This window comes from Oncorhynchus mykiss, chromosome 4, assembly GCF_057628025.1.
Source record: "Oncorhynchus mykiss isolate SJ-2025 chromosome 4, ASM5762802v1, whole genome shotgun sequence".
Classification (NCBI taxonomy): Eukaryota; Metazoa; Chordata; class Actinopteri; order Salmoniformes; family Salmonidae; genus Oncorhynchus; species Oncorhynchus mykiss.
The window spans coordinates 11,862,874-11,883,535 of record NC_143025.1 but is presented as its reverse complement, the minus strand read 5'-3'; the positions used below and the strand labels follow the sequence as shown (position 1 = coordinate 11,883,535).

At 42.3% G+C, this 20,662-nt stretch overlaps 1 protein-coding gene and 1 long non-coding RNA gene across 8 annotated transcripts in view; one reads left to right on the top strand and one right to left on the bottom strand.

Moving 5' to 3' along the window:
• Positions 1-259: 259 nt before the first annotated feature.
• On the bottom strand, positions 260-20,556 carry LOC118945823 (uncharacterized). The gene is made up of 2 exons (XR_005040983.2): positions 20,353-20,556; positions 260-2,697 (listed from the first exon to the last, which is right to left on the bottom strand). It is a non-coding gene; the product is annotated as an uncharacterized LOC118945823 (long non-coding RNA).
• LOC110521287 (pleckstrin homology domain-containing family A member 7) overlaps positions 19,744-20,662 on the top strand; it is a 182,240-nt gene continuing 181,321 nt past the window's right edge. For 5 of the 7 annotated variants that reach the window (XM_021598747.3, XM_021598745.3, XM_090231111.1 and 2 more), the window contains exons 1-2: positions 19,744-20,404; positions 20,510-20,586. In XM_021598747.3, the coding sequence (XP_021454422.3) occupies positions 20,322-20,404; positions 20,510-20,586 (160 nt within the window). In that variant the 5' untranslated portion in view covers positions 19,744-20,321. The remainder of the gene's footprint in view (positions 20,405-20,509; positions 20,587-20,662) is intronic. The other 2 variants (XM_090231120.1, XM_090231116.1) reach the window with 2 other exon arrangements.

Genomic DNA, 20,662 nt, shown 5'->3' with positions numbered 1-20,662 from the left:
TTAAAAATAACCCAATTTGGGTCATTTCGACAACCCAGCACTGGGTCTCTGTTGGACAAACAGCATTGGGTTAATTGAACCCAGTGAGGTTGGGTTTTGATTCTTATCCAGCATCTTGGGTTGTGTGCTTGACCCAACTGCTGGGTAAATTATACTATATTACTGGGTTATGTAATCCTTGGCTTATTTTCAGTGTCGTCCTAATTTAACATTTTCTTGCATATTTTTGCCTTCACTACCATCCCGCCCACACACAATGTTGAATTTAAAAGATATATTTTTATTGACTGCATTTCAGAACATACATCACGTCAGAGAATGTACATGAATATATAAAACATTTAAATAACACATTGAACAAAGCCCTATTGTCTAAATACAGTTGAAGTCGGAAGTTTACATGTTTTTCAACCACTCAACACATTTCTTGTTAAAAAACTATAGTTTTGGAAAGTCGGCTAGGACATCTACTTTGTGCATGACAAGTCATTTTTCCAACAATTGTTTACAGGCAGATTATTTCACTTATAATTCACTGTATCACAATTCCAGTGAGTCAGAAGTTTACATACACTGAGTTGACTGTGCCTTTAAAAAGCTTGGAAAATGTCAGAAAATTATCTCATGGCTTTAGAAGCTTCATTTGAGTCAATTGGATGTGTACCTGTGGAAGTATTTCAAGGCCTACCTTCAAACTCAGTGCCTCTTTGCTTGACATCATGGGAAAAATAAAAATAAATCAGCAAAGACCTCAGAAAATAAAATTGTAGACCTCCACAAGTCTGGTTCATCCTTGGGAGAAATTTCCAAACACCTGAAGGTACCACGTTCATCTGTACAAACAATAGTACGCAAGTATAAACACCATGGGACCATGCAGCCTTCATTCCGCTCAGGAAGGAGATGCATTCTGTCCCCTAGAGATGAACGTATTTTGGTGCAAAAAGAGCAAATCAATCCCAGAACAACAGCAAAGGACCTTGTGAAGATGCTGGAGGAAACAGGTACAAAAGTATCAATATCCACAGTAAAATGAGTCCCTATATCGACATAACCTGAAAGGCCGCTCAGCAAGGAAGAAGCCACTGCTCCAAAACGGCAGACTACGGTTTGGAACTGCACATGGGGACAAAGATCATACTTTTTGGAGAAATGTCCTCTGGTCTGATGAAACAAAAATAGAACTGTTTGGCCATAATGACCATTGTTATGTTTGGAGGAAAAGGGGAGAGGCTTACAAGCCAAAGAACACCATCCCAACCGTGAAGCGCAGGGGTGGCAGCATCATGTTTTGGGGGTGCTTTGCTGCAGGAGGGACTGGTGAACTTCACAAAATAGATGGCATCATGAGGACGGAAAATTTTGTGGATATATTGAAGCAACATCTTAAGACATCAGTTATAGCTTGGTAGCAAATGGGTCTTCCAAATGGACAATGACCCCAAGCATACTTCCAAAGTTGTGGCAAAATGGCTTAAGGACAACAAAGTCAAGGTAATGGAGTGGCCATTACAAAGCCCTGACCTCAATCCTATAGAAAATGTGTGGGCAGAACTGAAAAAGCGTGTGCGAGCAAGGAGGCCTACAAACCTGACTCAGTTACACCAGCTCTGTCAGGAGGAATGGGTCAAAATTCACCCAACTTATTGTGGGAAGCTTGTGGACGGCTACCCGAAATGTTTGACCCAAGTTAAACAATTGAAAGGCAATGCTACCAAATACTAATTGAGTGTATGTAAACTTCTGACCCACAGGGAATGTAATGAAAGATGAAATACAAATTCTCTACTATTATTCTGACATTTCACATTGTTGAAATTGATTGCAATCTGAGAAAACAAAGCGTGTGTGTGACACAGTCTCAAAATGGTACTAACACAGGTCTGTCTCAGACAGTGCCAATCAATAGATATTCACACTCACTGACACACGTCAGCCATCTTAGGTGAGAGCACACACCATGCTGTTTTGCCATACAATAATGGTCTACATTTGGGTCGAGTTAAAACATTTTTACACAAAACATTTGAAGGTCACTCTACTAAAGACATGGACTAATGACTCATTACTTAATAACTGTATTTCATAAATGCACTTTTACAATCCCCATAATGTAACATTTGTTTTTCAAATCAATTGTTGTGTTTGAACGAAAGTGTACCAGAACACACTTCAGTAGTTGAACTAAAGGCAAATGAGCCACATACCATACCGTAGCAAAAAGCTGGCACAAATGCATTAAAAAACTAACTAAAAGTCAATTTAACAGAGATACAAAGTGCCTTAAGAGCATATTAGCTTTGGAATGAGACACTTATGGCTCATCCATCGATTGATCTATTAATTCACAGGAAGACATCAGCCGGGAGGGGGGGGGGGGCTTCCTCCGGTCACTTCTCACAGTACATACAAGAGCAGATACTTATCCACTATTGTTCAGTGAAAAATTATATTCCTGGCAGCTGATACACTGTGGTCTTTAGGAGTTCCCATGCTGGGGCACAGTGGGAAAGTTGATATCAAAACACATAATAGGACTTGAATCACACATCCAGTGCCCCAAGCAGTGTACCTTGCTCCAATGCCTGTCCACTAATTACTGTAAACAAAATGTCAGCATTCTCCAAGAGCCAACACAAATGGGTGGTGTCTCGTCACCTCCGCCTGGTGCAGGTACTCAGCCATGTTGGTCCCAACCTGTTAAGAGAAATCGTTTGATTGTAGAATGAGGACTTATGCAAAGCCTGGAGGCACACTGACAATGCCATCACATACAATTTATTTTGTATATTTTATAGCCATTTACATGAATCAACACCCAATCCCTGTTTGATGCTTACATCTTCCATTTATTTGGGGCTGGGGCTCATAGGTTCATTTACACAACACTAACCACGTTTCCATCCAACCATTTCATGTGGATGAATTACGCATGAAATCACGACCAGGCTGATGGTAACACTAAATGCCGGTACAATTTTATAAATGCTTACAATTTGTTCGATCGGCATGGTGGGATCTTTTTGTGGAGGTGGAGAAATGGAGGTGGAAACTCCTTTATGTGCAAATATTGATATAATAACCATCATATCGAAGTAAACTTGGGAGTCATGTGATCACATGTTGTGTGGTCTTCCCACTACGACTCAGGAAAGCGTGCAGTTTATTAGACTACAGATTAAATAAATGATGATGAACTTCAAGGTGATGAGCTTGATGCTGCTTTCCAATAAATTATTCTGGTGACATTATGATTGATGCTTGGCTGCAGTTTGACAAATATTGTTCTTATCCATTATAATCTCATAATGTAGGTAGCCTACCTGCACTGTATCTGCTAGTGTCACGTTCGTCGTATAGAGGAGACCAAGGCGCAGCGTGGTAAGCGTACATAACTCTTTAATGAAAGAGAGAACACTGAACAAAACTATACAAAATTAACCGTGAAGCTATATGGCTAGTGCAGAACGGGAAACTAAACACAGAATAACAACCCACAAAATACCCAAGGAATATGGCTACCTAAATATGGTCCCCAATTAGAGACAACGATAAACAGCTGCCTCTGATTTAGAACCAACCTAAGCAACCATAGACATATAAACACTTAGACTAGATAAACCGCTAGACATACAAAAACCCAGAGACAATACAAAAACTAAACCAACCACCCGTGTCACACCCTGACCTAACCAAATAATAAAGAAAACAAAGATAAGGTCAGGGTGTAACAGCTAGCTGTTGGCTAGAGTGCATGTGACAAGACCAGAGTGGGCACATTTTCTATATAATGCAAGTTATAACAAAACCATCAGCAGAATTGAAAATGCGATGGAAACCCATTTTACTTACATTTTCTTATTTGGCACATGGGAATTTCACTGCAAAAGTTATGTTTATGTGCACTACGTCATCACGCACAGCCTTTAATCCACAAAAAGTCAGTTTGTTGGAAACATCTCTGGCGGGAAAATGCTCATAGTGTTATGCAGATTTTTTAATATTGACATGAAAATATGTTGCAGATTGGATGGAAACCTACCTAATGTCTTGGAGTGTGCAGTTACGTGTAACAGATTTTGGAATGCTGTTCCCTTCATTCAAGGTTTACAAAATGCCATCTAATTTCCCCATCAATCTCCCAATGCCAATCCACTGTAAATGTACAGGCTGCAAGTCAATGAAGGACTTTCTGGTCTCATTGAAGCTGGGACGGAATGTCTACCTGCCTATCCTGTAGACTGGTGTTGGGAGGCCCATTGGTAGAAATGTTAAAAAGATGTCACCTTGTGTATCTGGAGAGAAGAATAACTTGATTGTTTCAGGTTAAAACTGAATGAGTATCTGAGGTACCACCAGCAGGGTCATTTCTAACTTTACCTGCACTTCCAAGAGAAGACCTTGGGCCTGCAAAACAAAGTTTGTCCTTGAAGACCAAGTTTCCCAGAGCAGTCCGGGTTTAAAATGTAGAAGTCCTGAACAATCCGTAGTAAAGCAGACAATTACTTTCTTTGTAATATTTTGCTTGTACAAACAAAAGCATACATTGACATAAAATGACAACATTTACATACATATCCACAAAAATGTATTCCACTTGCTAAGATCCACATCTTCCCCCCGTATCCACAGCCAATGCTGTTTCTAAGCATTGTGAGACTGCCGCAAATGACTTAAGATTCTGTTATGTTGTATCCAGACAAACATCTTTTCCATTGCAGTTAATCATTAATCTGGCTAACAGTTTAACACCTAACTCTCAAAGCCTTTCTGACCTCAATCTGGAACGGCTCTTCGATGTTGTCAGCACAATGTGTTGCTAATGAAGTGGGCTATGCTTTAACTGGTTGGCTCTCCTCGGTGTCTTTCACACTCGAACACCTACAGCGCCGCCCCTTTCTATTACAATGGTTGGATTTTCAAATCCAAACAATGTCTCAAAAACATTTGTGAGAACCAATCAAACCCTGTCGCAACAATTTTATTAGCGAATATTGCATTCACAATCAGCCTCCTTTCCAGACCAGTGTGGTCACAGCTCTCCCTGCACTGTGAGTCACGTGGGTCCTGTCAGCCAGGCTAGGAAATCACTGAAAATCTAATACATTTGAAATCTAATGTTTTATAAAAAATAAATACATTTACCCACCATGACTGAAGTATCCCGCAGACATAGATACTCTTGGACTATCGACTGTCTTGGCCCCATTCTGTCTGGACCACTGAGCCCTCTGGATCACAGTCTCCTTCATGTGCCTGGCAAGACCCGGCTACTGCTCAAGCTTTGTCGTGTCGCTTGGTGTGTCCACAGTCCTATGGAGGGCTTAAAATTAACATCTGCCACCCACCAAATGCGGTAAGATTCTGGCATTGGCGGGTAAGATGTCTATTTTTTTTACCAGCCACAGCTTTGCTGCCCAGGGAGCAGTTGTTAGGGGTTAACTGCCTTGCTCAAAGGCAGAATGGCAGATTCCACCTTGATGGCTCAGGGATTCGAACCAGCAACCTATCAGTTACTGGTCCAACGCTCTTAACTGCTAGGGGGGATATTAAGGGATAGCTTTACCCACATTTCTAAAATAAATACTTTGATGTAAGGGTTGATAAGCCAGGTCAAATGGTTGAACAAAGGCAAGGAACTGAGGAATGTGGCAGGGTCTACATTCAATAACGGATTACAAAAAGAAAACCAGCCCCGTCGCGGACCAGGATATCTTGCTCCCAGACAGACTAAATAACTTCTTTGCTCGCTTTGAGGACAATACAGTGCCACTGACACGGCCTGCTACCAAAACCTGCGGACTCTCCTTCACCGCAGCCGACGTGAGTAAAACATTTAAACATGTTAACCCTCGCAAGGCTGCAGGCCCAGATGGCATCCCTAGCCTCGTCCTCGGAGCATGCGCAGACCAGCTGCCCGGCGTGTTTACGGACATATTCAAATCAATCCCTATCCCAGTCTGCTGTTCCCACATGCTTCAAGAGGACCACCATTGTTCCTGTTCCCAAGATAGCTAAGGTAACGGAGCTAAACGACTACCGCCCCGTAGCACTCACCAAATCAGCGTATACATCAATGTTGTTGTTCGACGCTATGCGGAACATATCCCAGTCCACGTGACCAAAGCAATCTTGAAGCGTGGAATCAGATTGGTCGGACCAGCGTTGAACAGACCTGAGCATGGGTGCTTCCTGCTTTAGTTTCTGCTGGGAGCAACAAAATGGAGTCATGGTCAGATTTTCCAAAAGGAGGGCGGGGGAGGGCCTTATATGCATCGCGGAAGTTAGAGTAGCAATGATCCAGACTTTTGCCAGCCCGGGTCGCGCATTCGATATGCTGATAAAATTTAGGGAGCCTTGTTTTCAGATTAGCCTTGTTAAAATCCCAGCTACAAAAAATGCAGCCTCAGGATATGGTTTCCAGTTTACATAGAGCCCAATGAAGTTCATTCAGGGCCATCGAGGTGTCTGCTTGGGGGGAATATACACGACTGTGATTATGATTAAGAGAATTCTCTTGGTAGATAATGCGGTCGGCATTTGATTGTGATGAATTCTAAGTCAGGTGAAGAAAAGGACTTGAGTTCCTGTATGTTGTTAGGATCACACCACGTCTCGTTAATCATAACGCATACACCCCCGCCCTTCTTCTTACCAGAGATATGCTGGTTTGTCGGCACGATGCTTGAAGAAACCAGGTGGCTGTACCGACTCCGATAGCATCTCGAGTGAGCCATGTTTCTGTGAAACAAAGAATATTACAGTCTCTGATGTCTCTCTGTAAGGCAACCCTTGCTCGAATTTCATCTACCTGGTTGTCAAGAGACTGGACATTGGCGAGTAGTATGCGCGGGAGCGTTGCGCGATGTGCCCGTCTACGGAGCCTGACCAGAAGACCTCTCCGTCTGCCCCTTCTGCGGCACCATTGTTTTGGGTCGCCGGCCCCGATCCAATCCATTGTCCTGGGTGGTGGGCCAAACAGAAGATACGCTTCGGGAAAGTCGTATTCCTGGTCGTAATGTTGGTAAGTTGATGTTGCTCTTATATCCAATAGTTCCTCCCGACTGTATGTAATAAAACCTAAGATTTCCTGGGGTAACAATGTAAGAAATAACACATAAAAAAAATACAAAAATACTGCATAGTTTCCTAAGAACGCGAAGCGAGGCTGCGATCTGTCGGCGCCGGACCCACTTTGTCATTGGATTCCCATCTCCTTTCTATAATATCTCTGGCCACATCACCATGCAATGCACCCTGGACTAAAGAGGCAGACAAATAGGAAAAATGTGCTAGACCCTACGAAAAGGGTCTAGTATGATCAATGGATCATTCGAGAGAAGACCGAGTTATGCCATCAACCAGTATGGAAATCTTACATGTACGATAGATGTTTTTCAATCTAAATGTCTAAATGTCATATTCCTATTAACTTATACGTTTTATCATCAGATGGGCCCCAGCCATCAATTTGTAAGTCTCTGCTCTTTCTTTGCTTTGATCTGCGGTTGTTTTTAGTTGTGTTAGTTTTCTAGCTAGTCTCCAGTTGACAAACAACAATCTTTGATAACTGGTTCGATGGCGTTCTGTATTTCCAAGGCTTTGGTTTAGTTTAAAGTAGCTGTAAGCTAGGTGTTGATAGCAACTGGCTGACTCATGCAGTGCTAACATAACGTTAGCAGGCTGGTAGGGCTACCGTTAGTTGGCTAGCAACCTTGCAAGTTGATTTGTAACCAATTCATTAAAGTATTTGCTTGTAAGTTGGCTGAAAATGTTAGGGGCAACTTCACCTTACACCGTAACCCAGCATTTACTGTACATCATGTACAGAGTGACTGGCATGACATAACAGCCAGCAGAGGGGGCCCGAGTAACACAAAGGGGTTGCTTCACTTTCAATCCAACAAGTGAAGCGATAAAGAAGTACATAGCAGTAATGTCCCCTAGGTCTTTGCTAATGGCCAGAACGTAAGAGTTTTTATTTAAAACAATTGGCGAGATGGTGTTGTTTTCTAGAGATAACGTTTAGCATCAAACTATGTGTTAGTAAGTTAGTAATGTGGTACGCACTGTATATATGTATTGTGATGCACAAGACAGGAAAAGGTTCCTTCAGGGCTGCTTGGAGATTTCACTGTTACGTAAGTTGCAAGTGCATGCATTATTCACACTACATTTACATAAGAGACAATAGGGAAATTTGTCCCGAAAGTGTGTGCGCGAGCATGTTTGTATGGCTGTTAAATTCTCTGAAATGCTTTACCTTCCGAGCATCTCAAAATAAATACTGCCAACGGTTTTGTTGATGCGAAGTTGTGGAGGTGGGCTAATGCCCCCAGACATCACTGTCTCCTACCAAGATGGGGGGGAATAAAGGATTAAACAATAGAGAATCCATGTATACCAAACGGGTCAGTCTGTCTCCATCACATTATTTATTCTGCTCGTCTCTTTCTCGCATGCTCACATTTTCTTCCATTTTTTGGTCACACACACACACACTATTTGGATCCTGTCTCTAAGGGAGGTCCATGTTGAAGCTTGTCCAAGCAATGGCAGACTGAAGTTTCATTAAACAAACAGTGGCTGGATTAGTAGCGGATTAGTTCTGGATTACTTTAGCAGGTAACAAGCTTCCCCTGAGAGCGTCGGGCTGTATCACCGCCTGGTATGGAAACTGCACCGTCTGCAACAGCAGGGCTTTCTAGAGGGTGGTGCGCCCAAAGCATCAAAGCACACTGCCTGCCCTCCAGGACATCTACAGCACGCGGTATCACAGGAAGGCCTAAAATATCATCAAGGATCTCAGCCACCTGAGCCGTGGCTTATTCACCCCGCTAGCATCTAGAAGGAAGAGTACAGGTCCATCAAAGCTGGGGCCGAGAGACTGAAACGGCTTCCATCTCTAGGCCATCAGACTATTAAAAAGTCCTCCCAGCCAAACCCTCCCCTAACCCGGACGACGTTGGGCCAATTGAGCACCGCTCTATGGGAATCTCGTGACGGCCGGTTGTGACACAGCCTGGGATCAAACCCCAGGTTGTAGTGACGCCGCAACACTGCGATGCAGTTCCTTAGACCGCTGCAGTACTCGGGAGGCTCTGTTAACATACCGTTTTACCCACTTTATATGTATATAACATATTCTAGTCATTGCTCATCCTATATACACTACCGTTCAAAAGTTTGGGGTCACTTAGAAATGTCCTTGTTTGTGAAAAGCTAATTTTTTGTCCATTAAAATATTTAATTGATCAGAAATACAGTGTAGATATTGTTAATCTTGTAAATGACTATTGAAGCTGGAAACGACTGATTTTATGGAAAATCTACATATGCGTACAGAGGCCGTTGTGTTAGCTAATCCAAGTTTATCATTTTAAAGGGCTAATTGATCATTATAAACCGTTTTGCAATTGTTAGCACAGCTGAAAACTGTTGTTCTGAATAAAGAAGCAATAAAACTAGCCTTCTTTAGACTAGATGAGTATCTGGAGCATCAGCATTTTTGTGGGTTCGATTAGACTCAAAATGGCCAGAAACAAAGAACTTTCTTCTGAAACTTGTCACTCTATTCTTGTTCTGAGAAAAGAAGGCTATTCCATGCAAGAAATTGGCAAGAAACTAAAGATCTCGTGCAACGTTGTGTACTACTCCCTTCACAGAACAGCGCAAACTGGTTCTAACCAGAATAGAAAGAGGAGCGGGAGGCCTCGGTGCACAAATGAGCAAGAGGACAAGTACATTAGAGTGTCAAGTTTGAAAAACAGTCACCTCACAAGTCCTCAACTGGCAGCTTCATTAAATAGTACCCGCAAAACACCAGTCTCAACATCAACAGTGAGGAGGCGACTCCGGGATGCTGGCCTTCTAGGCAGAGTTGCAAAGAAAAAGCCATATCTCAGACTGGCCAATAAAAATAAAAGATTAAAATGGGCAAAAGAACAAACACTGGACAGAGGAAGATTGGAAAAAAGTGTTATAGACAGACAAATCTAAGTTTGAGGTGTTCTGATCACAAAGAAGAACATTCGTAAGGAAGGCTATCACTCCATTTTGCAATGCCAAAGGTCTGCAAGGCTGTAATTGCTGCAAATGGAGGATTATTTGACAAAATAAAAGTTTGAAGGACACAATTATTATTTCAATTAAGAAATCATTATTTATAACCTTGTAAATATCTTGACTATATTTCCTATTAATTTTTGCAACTAATTTCATCTATGTTTTCATGGAAAACAAGGACATTTCTAAGTGACCTCAGACTAAGAGAACGGTAGTGTAACTATTGTGGTTAAAAGTCTCCAACTTCAGCGATTTTTGCAATTCGTTCCAGTCACAGGCAGCAGAGAACTGGAACGAAAGGCGGCCAAATGAGGTGTTGGCTTTAGGGATGATCAGTGAGATACACCTGCTGGAGCGCGTGCTACGGGTGGGTGTTGCCATCGTGACCAGTGAACTGAGATAAGGCGGAGCTTTACTTAGCATGGACTTGTAGATGACCTGGAGCCAGTGGGTCTGGCGACGAATATGTAGCGAGGGCCAGCCGACTAGAGCATACAGGTCGCAGTGGTGGGTGGTATAAGGTGCTTTAGTAACAAAACGGATGGCACTGTGATAAACTGCATCCAGTTTGCTGAGTAGAGTGTTGGAAGCTATTTTGTAGATGACATCGCCGAAGTCGAGGATCGGTAGGATAGTCAGTTTTACTAGGGTAAGTTTGGCGGCGTGAGTGAAGGAGGCTTTGTTGCGGAATAGAAAGCCGACTCTAGATTTGATTTTCGATTGGAGATGTTTGATATGAGTCTGGAAGGAGAGTTTACAGTCTAGCCAGACACCTAGGTACTTATAGATGTCCACATATTCTAGGTCGGAACCATCCAGGGTGGTGATGCTAGTCGGGCGTGCGGGTGCAGGCAGCAAACGGTTGAAAAGCATGCATTTGGTTTTACTAGCGTTTAAGAGCAGTTGGAGGCCACGGAAGGAGTGTTGTATGGCATTGAAGCTCGTTTGGAGGTTAGATAGCACAGTGTCCAAGGACGGGCCGGAAGTATACAGAATGGTGTCATCTGCGTAGAGGAGGATCAGGGAATCGCCCGCAGCAAGAGCAACATCATTGATATATACAGAGAAAAGAGTCGGCCCGAGAATTGAACCCTGTGGCACCCCCATAGAGACTGCCAGAGGACCGGACAGCATGCCCTCCGATTTGACACACTGAACTCTGTCTGCAAAGTAGTTGGTGAACCAGGCAAGGCAGTCATCAGAAAAACTGAGGCTACTGAGTCTGATATACTGATGCTTAGCTTGTTTGCTTGCCTGTTTGTATTCGGTCATGTTTCCGGTCGCCTTGCCCTGATTAAAAGCAGTGGTTCGCGCTTTCAGTTTTGCGCGAATGCTGCCATCAATCCACGGTTTCTGGTTGGGGAATGTTTTAGTCACCATGGGTACAACATCACCGATGCACTTGCTAATAAACTCGCTCACCGAATCAGCATATACATCAATGTTGTTGTCTGAGGCTATCCGGAACATATCCCAGTCCACAAGATCAAAGCAATCTTGAAGTGTGGAATCAGATTGGTCGGACCAGTGTTGAACAGACCTGAGCATTTCCTGTTTTAGTTTCTGTCTATAGGCTGGGAGCAACAAAATGGAGTCATGGTCAGATTTGCCGAAAGGAGGGCGAGGGAGGGCTTTGCATACGTCGCAGGAAGTTAGAGTAGCAATGATCCAGACTTTTGCCAGCCCGGGTCGCGCATTCGATATGCTGATAAAATTTAGGGAGCCTTGTTTTCAGATTAGCCTTGTTAAAATCCCCAGCTACAATAAATGCAGCCTCAGGATGTGGTTTCCAGTTTACATAGAGTCCAATGAAGTTCTTTCAGGGCCATCGAGGTGTCTGCTTGAGGGGGTATATACACGGCTGTGATTATAATCAAAGAGAATTCTCTTGGTAGATAATGCGGTCGGCATTTGATTGTAAGGAATTCTAGGTCAGGTGAACAAAAGAACTGAGTTCCTGTATGTTGTCATGATCACACCACGACTCGTTAATCATAAGGCATACCCCCCCTTCCCTTCTTACCAGAGAGATATTTGTTTCTGTCGGCGCGATGCAGGAAGAAACCAGGTGGCTGTACCAACTCCGACAGCGTGTCTCGAGTGAGCCATGTTTCTGTGAAACAAAGAACGTTAGGTCTGCCTCCTTCTGCGGCGCCATTGATTTGGGTCACCTACTGGGATTCGATCCATTGTCCTGGGTGGTGGTCCAAATAGAGGATCCGCTTCGGGAAAATTGTATTCCTGGTCGTAATGTTGGTAAGTTGACGTTGCTCTTATATCCAATAATTCTTTCCGGCTGTATGTATTAAGACTTAAGATTTCCGGGGGTAACAGTGCATGAAAAAATACAATAAAAAAACAAAAATACTGCATAGTTTCCTAAGAACGCAAACACTTTTGGGTGTCAGGGAAAATGTATTGAGTAGAAAGTACATTATTTTCTTTAGGAATGTAGTGGAGTAAAAGTAGTTAAAAATATAAATAGTAAAGTACAGATACCCCATGACTTAAGTGCTTTACACCACTGCCAGCCTGCTAACGTTACTGCATGAGTCAGCCAGTTGCTAGCAACACGTAGCTTGCAGCTACATTAAAGTAAACCAAGGTTTTTCAAATACATAATCTAAGCGGTTATCAAAATAATGTTACCAATATATGCCAACTATCACAGTGGACATTGCTAAGTAGTAAGTCAGAGAACACAAAACTAGCCTAGCACAGACAGGAACCCATAGAACACAATAAAAAGCATTGGCATTGGGCAAAGGAGACGAGTGGAAGAATCAACAATAAGACTGCGATCGGAGTAAGGCTCCAGCAGATAGAAATGATCACAATACCAGTGAGTCAGCTACTGTAGCACACTAGTACTAAGCCAAGTTTGATAACCTCTGGTAACCTACTTTGCGGAGAACTGGTCAAAAAAGTTGACCAAACAAATTGGAGAATGGAAGATACAAAGAAGACACAAGGTACTAAACAATTAGAGCAGGAATGATTTTCCACTTTCCTTTTGAGCCAGAGGCAAGCTTGCTGGTGATGCAGGAGAGGTCAGAGCTGCCTAGACTGGAGCAGCCGAGCAGAATCACACTGCCCCCACATGTGGGGAATCTGATTGGTTGTATACGTCACACCTCACGATTGAAGGATTGTAGCTCACCACTGCCAACACTCGTATGCATGGGTAGTGGCTAACATTAGCCAGCTCGAGCTAGCTAACGCAGAGTAAATTCTCCATATGACATTGAGAAATAGTGCATTGTGGGTAGTTTAGAAGATATCCAGAAGTTAATTGATATAAAATAAAAATCATGTTTGTAGTTATAGGTAATCAGAATGTGACAACTCAGTTAAAGTCTTTGACCACAGTGTGCTACTTTGGTGAGTAAAAACTCATGCTTCATATCCTTTAAATTTTCCTGAATGCACTGGATTGAAGTGTTGGGGAAGCTACTCTGAAAATATAGTTTACCAAGCTACCAATTACTATACACTACATGTTAAGCTAAACTAAAGCTACCATTCAGAAAAATATAGTTTACTTAACTACTTTTTCAAAGTAACTTTAGATAACTACTTTGTGATACATACATTATAATTTCTGCATCTGAAACATCACACTACACATTGCAAGAACAGGTCACTCTGGAGTCAGATGTTAACAGAATGTGTAATTTAGCCTATTAAACACAAAAAGTATGTTGTTTCAAGGGAGAATGAGGCAATTGCTTACTTTTTTTTTGCAAAAACAGTAGTGTGTAGTTCGAGTAGTTAGCTACACCACTTCATAGCAAAAAAAGTTATTACATTCTGAAAAGACCTCTCCATCACGGTCTCCCCCTCCCAGAGTGCAAAGAATCCTGGCTTGACCCTGGACAACATCCTGTCGTTCTCTGCAAACATCAAAACAGTGACTCGTTCCTGCAGGTTCATGCTCTACAACAAACTTTTCTCACACAGGAAGCTGCGCAGGCCCTAATCCAGGCACTCGTCATATTCCGTCTGGACTACCGCAACTCTGTTGGCTGGGTTCCGTGCTTCTGCCATCGAACCCCTGCAACTTATCCACAACACCGCAGCCCATCTGGTGTTCAACCTTCCCAAGTTCTCCCATGTCTCCCCGCTCCTCCGTACACTCAATTGGTTTCTAGTCGAAGCTCACATCCACTACAAGACCATAGTGCTTGCCTACGGAGCCTAAGGAGAACTGCCCCTCCCTACCTTCAGGTTATACTGAAATTTACACCCGAACCAGAGCACTTCATTCCACCACCTCTGGTCTCTTGACTGCAAAATGTAATTCAATTACTAGTTGAACTACATGTAGTTCACTACTCCCCAACACTGCTGGTTTGGAAAGTTGCCTCACAAGAATTGTATCATACTTTCCTACTGATTTGATCAGATTTTATTGGGCATCATATCATGTAGCAGGCGATAACTATGTAAATCATCAGTGCTCTATTGATAAATACTTGCCTGACAAATGTACAGTACTTCCTTATACTTTAAGTGATAGACCTCTGGCCCAACCAATCGACTGACTGTTTCAAACAAAGGACTGCACGCCATCTGCCCCATCTAAATCGATAAACAAGTTCCAGACAGACATGGTAAAAGACACTACAATGAGTGATTAGAAGGTACAAGGGCGCACGCTATCTACTGTGACCGGTCCATTTGATGAAGCCCACAAATGGACTTGGCTTTAAATTGTCTTGGATGTGTGATGTTCTGGAGGCACAGCCTCACTCTACAAGTGCTGCTTTTAGTCTAATTAAATGACTATTTTCACCCTCTCTCTCAAACACACACACACACACACTCTCTTTCTTTCTAATTGATGGACGCCCTGTAATGGAATCCAGGCAGAAGAAAGACAATACTCACCTGTCTTTTGTTACAAAGCTTGAAGGGATTTACAAGAATCAATAATGTCCTGGAATACCATTCCTAAGGAGCTAAACGATAGATTGCTCTGTTTCTTAGCAATCCTAGCTTATCCCTACCACAGGGATTTTTATCTATGATCCCTCACCTGAATCCCTAATCTGGTTGTGCTCTCTTGCCAACTCCTATGGCATGACAATAACAACTGGGACTCAGGCTACCTCATCACATGTATTTTATACTGTAAAAATGCATACTGTACAATAAATATTGTATTTTATACTGTAAAAATACATGCTGTACATACTGTATTTTCCCCCTCTTTTAGGATTTATTTCTAAGGATATCTACAAAAACCTTGTCCCTAGAGTTGCACTAGTTTACAAATCACTCCTTCATGATATTTGTCTGTTCAGTAAGGGGGTAAACAAAGCTCTTAGTTAATCTTGTTTCCTGATCATGTTCCTTGTCAGGTGGCATGTGTGTTTACCCTCAGAGAAACCTTTGCCTTCACGATGTTGTCTTTCAGCACCTGACCTCTCCCAGAATGAGAGATCCCGAGGCAACACTAATACTGCTGCTGCTCTACCTCGGAACAGCAGGGACTCACCTTGAAATACCATGGAATTTCAGCAGTAGGCTATTGGAATGGAACCGGATAATATGCAACAAACTTTGTATTCACCTCAGAGTTGTTCGTTTTCCAAAGATAAGGCGTCAAACTAGACTGGATGGAACAACTCCAAAGTAGTACGAGACTACAATGTGTCCTGCAAACACCATCATGCCAAACTGAACCATCTGCATTTGTGGTGCACTTTAACTGCATGCTAATTTCCCAATCAGAAATTGCTGCATGTTGCACACATTTAAAAAAGGGGGACTGTGCAGAAATCACTGCCATTTCTTGGTTACAAAAATTCTAATAGTTGGTCTAATTTCAGTTTGTATTGTGTGGAGAATTATTGTACCATCTAAACCGATGTGAAATACTATATATTTACCATATTGCTGTGCGATATGGCCAAAATATCATATCCTATTTTGAAATTATTATAATATTTTTTTTTTAAATAAATGAGGACGTTATGGATGGTATTTTTTTTAATCATAAAATACCAGAATTTGCTTTTTGAGTAGTGCGTGACGCTAAGGTGGCAACACATACAGTTGAAGTCGGAAGTTTACATACACTTAGGTTGGAGTCATTAAAACTAATTTTTCAACCACTCCACAAATTTCTTGTTAACAAACTATAGTTTTGGCAAGTCGGTTAGGACATCTACTTTGTGCATGACAAGTAATTTTTCCAACAATTGTTTACAGACGGATTATTTGACTGTATCACAATTCTAATGGGTCAGAAGTTCACATAAACTAAATTGACTGTGCCTTTAAACAGCTTTGAAATTCCAGAAAATGATGTCATGGCTTTAGAAGCTTCTGATAGGGTAATTGACATCATTTGAGTCAATTGGAGATGTACCTGTGGATGTATTTCAAGGCCTACCTTTAAACTCTGTGCCTATTTGCTTGACATGATGGCCAAGACCTCAGAAATAAAATTGTAGACCTCCACAAATCTGGTTCATCCTTGGGAGAAATGTCCAAACACCTGAAGGTACCACGTTCATCTGTACAAACAATAGTACGCAAGTATAAACACCATGGGACCACACAGCCATCATACCGCTCAGGAAGGAGACGCGTTCTGTCTCCTAGAGATGAACGTACTTTGGTGCCAAAGTGTTGATAAGTGTTTCCTAGGGGACCCTATAATCTTTGGCGACATTGAATGTTCTTAGCTACTTCATGTAGCTAACATTCTTGCTTTGCGTATTCCTCTGATTTAGAATATATTGTTGCACAAACATGCTGATTTCAGTCTACACCATCACTGGTATTATCAGGCTGTATAGCTAATTAGGTTTGCTCTGACTCAGTACATTTATTAGCTAGTTAGCGATTAGGATTAGCGGCTAACAAGATTTGGGCCCAACTTGCTAAAAAAAAGAAACTTTCTGTTTGCGGATGTAAGAAACACAAACTGAGTGTAATTATAGAACGTTGGTGGATTTATATTGAGAAGCAAAGTATCATCAACATTGTTGCATTCACCATGCAGGCTGAACGCAAGTGTCTTGTATTCGAGGGGATGGGGCTAGATGGAAAGCGGCATGGAGAGAGAGAGAGATGACTCAAGTAGCAAAGTAACTATAACATGGACGTTAAACACAGCATATCACATTTAATAAACCAAACTTTCAAATACTGTTATAGAAGGTAAAGTAAAAACCCAAACTGGTCAATACATCAATACCGGATTACGGTATACCGCCCAGCAATAGTTGAGCAGCTTCTTGATTGTGGCCTGTGGAATGTTGTCTCACTTGTCTTCAATGGCTGTGCGAAGGTACTGAATATTGGTGGGAACTTGAACATGTCGATCCAGAGCATCCCAAACATGCTCAGTGGATGACATGTCTGGTGAGTATGCAGGCTATGGAGGAACTGGGACATTTTCAGCTTCCAGGAAATGTGTACAGATAGATCCATGCGACATGGAGCCGTGCATGATCATACTGAAACATGAGGTGATGGCGGCGGATGAATGGCGCAACAATGGGCCTCAGGATCTCCTCACGGTATCCCTGTGCATTCATATTTCCATCGATAGAATGCAATTGTGTATGCAGCTTATGCCTGCCCATACCATAACCCCACCATGGAGCACTCTGTTCACAACATTGACATCAGCAAATCGCTTGCCCCTACACAACGCTGTCTGACATCGGTCTGGTACAGTTGAAACCGGGATTCATCCATGAAGAGCACATTTCTCCAGTGTGCCAGTGGCCATTGAAGGTGTGCATTTTCCCACTGAATTCGGTTACAACGCTGAACTGCAGTCAGGTCAAGATCCTGTTGAGGACGACGAGCACACACATGAGCTTCCCCGAGACGGTTTGAAAGTTTGTGCAGGAATTAGGTTGTGCAAATCCACAGTTTCTTCAGCTGTCCGGTGGCTGGTCTCAGATGATCCTACAGGTGAAGAAGCCAGATGTGGAGGTCCTGGGCTGTTACAAATGTTCTACGGTTGTGAAAGTACTGTCAAATTTTCTAAAGTGACTTTGGAGGCAGCTTATGGTAGAGAAATTAACATTCAGTTCTCTGGCAAGAGCTCTGATGAACATTCCTGCGGTTAGCATGCCAATTGCACACTCCCTCAAAACTTGACACATCTGTGACAACATTTTGTTGTCCACATTTTAGAGTGGCCTTTTATTGTACCCAGCATAAGGTGCATCATGTGTAATGATCATGCTGTTTAAATCATCTTCTTGAAATGACACACCTGTCAGGTGGATGGATTATTTTGGCAAAGGAGAAATTCTCACTAACAAGGATGTAAACAAATGTGTGCACAAAAGATGAGGCATTTCTTGGATATTTTATTTCAGCTCATGAAACCAACACTTTCCATTTATATTTTTATTCAGTATACACAAGGCCTTCGGAAAGTATTCAGACCCCTTGACTTTTTCCACATTGTGAGGTTACAGCCTTATTATAAAATGTATTAAATAGTCCCCCCCCCTCAATCTACACACAATACCCCATAATGACAAAGCAAAAACAGGTTTTTAGAAATGTTTGCTAAAAATAAAACTGAAATATCATATTTACATGTATTCAGACCCTTTACTCAGTACTTTGAGCACCTTTGGCTTCGATTACAGCCGAGTCTTCTTGGATATGATGCTACAAGCTTGGCACACCTGTATTTGGGAAGTTTATCCTATTCTTCTCTGCAGATCCTCTCAAGCACTGTCAGGTTGGATGAGGAGAGTGTTGTCTCACAGTTATTTTCAGGTATCTCCAGAGATGTAAGATTGGGTTCAGGTCCGGGCTCTGGCTGTGCCACTCAAGGACTTGTCCTGAAGCCACTCCTGCGTTGTCTTGGCTGTGTGCGTCGGGTCGTTGTCCTGATGGAAGGTGAACCTTCATCCCAGTCTGGGGTCCTGAGTGCTTTGCAGCAGGTTTTCATCAAGGATCGGTCTGTACTTTGCTCCGTTCATCTTTGCCTCGATCCTGACTAGCCTCCTAGTCTCTACCGCTGAAAAACATCCACACAGCATGATGCTGCCAGGTTCTCTAGACGTGATGCTTGGCATTCAGGCCAAAGAGTTCAATCTTGGTTTTATCCGACCAGAGAATCTTGTTTCTCATGATCTGAGAGTCCTTTAGGTGCCTTTTGGCAAACTCCAAGCGGGCTGTCACGTGTCTTTTACTGAAGAGTGGCTTTTGTCTTGCCACTTAACCATAAAGGCCTGATTGGTATAGTGCTGCAGAGATGGTTGTCCTTCTGGAAGCTTCTCCCATCTCCACAGAGGAACTCTAGAGCTCTGTCAGAGTGACCATCAGGTTCTTGGTCACCTCATTATTCACAATTAATTCAGGATTATCCATAATCATGGTAGCATCCACATTCATGGTGAAATGTTTTGAAACATATATTATTTTTTCTATAAAAGTGACCACAAAGGGGTCATAGTAAATTGTGTAGAAATGTAGGAAATGAGCTTTATGTGCCCAAAGAAATTCTGAGGGAGAACCCTCAGACACCCACCTGGTTCTGTCTCCTCCACTTCTAAAACCAAAGTTGTGCCCCAGGTTTTTAGTGTGTAGGGTTAGATGGTAGGGTATTTGTTTTATTTTCAAGCAAAGTATACACCAGTCTAGGTGGCGGTAATGCAACATTTATTGGATGCCAACCTCCATTAAATTGAATAGAGGAAGCAGCAGTAGTTAGTTGCTAGTTGGAAGCAAGGACAGAGGAGAGCATTTGGTTGAGTTAAATTTTTGTACTTTTAATCCTTGTTTTAGCCTCATTTTAACCGGTTGTATTTATTACATTTTTGTAATGCACTGGTTCTGGCTTTGATGTCTAATTGCATAGATTCCAATGCACAGATTATTATGGGGACAATCGTAAATTAAGAAACGCATCTAAAAATACTTTGAGCAAATTCTGCCATTTCTAAATAATATTATGGAAGTAGACCCTAATACTACAGTCGCAATTCCTGTTAAATCATTGACATATTTGCACTACACGTGTAGACCATACTTACAAAACCTTAGATTATGCAAAGCCGCTGTAACTTTGTTTCCAATTGAATAACTTTAATTCATGCATCATTCTATTTTATATCGGCGGAGGAAAGTACTCATTTATCCGTCAACTGACTGGCCGAAAGGCCTCCCCTTTAATAGTCTCTTCGCCCTAGCGGTAAACATTGGGCTCGATCTCCTTGGAGACTATGTAGTGGAGAGTGAACGAAATAGGACTTCAGAACGGGATCATGGCGGCGCCGTTTGGGCGCGACACCTTACCTGAGCAATGGTCTTTCGGTGTCTGCGGAGATGGCAGAGTGTTTTTCGTTCAGTGAGTCGGCGAAATACAAATGTGGTCGTTCTTTCTGCATCTTTAATGAGAGTTCGCTTGTCGAGTGTTTCTTGCCTCTAACAGGTGTTTTTGTCTTTCTGGCAGCGATGAAACGAGCACCACTACTTGGCTCCATCCGCGAACGGGCGAACCTGTCAATTCCGGACATATGATACGGTCAGGTATGCATGTATTCGTCTCTAATGCATTTGACCAGCAGACTATTGGTGCTGTTTACATTGGAGAATAAAACGGTTT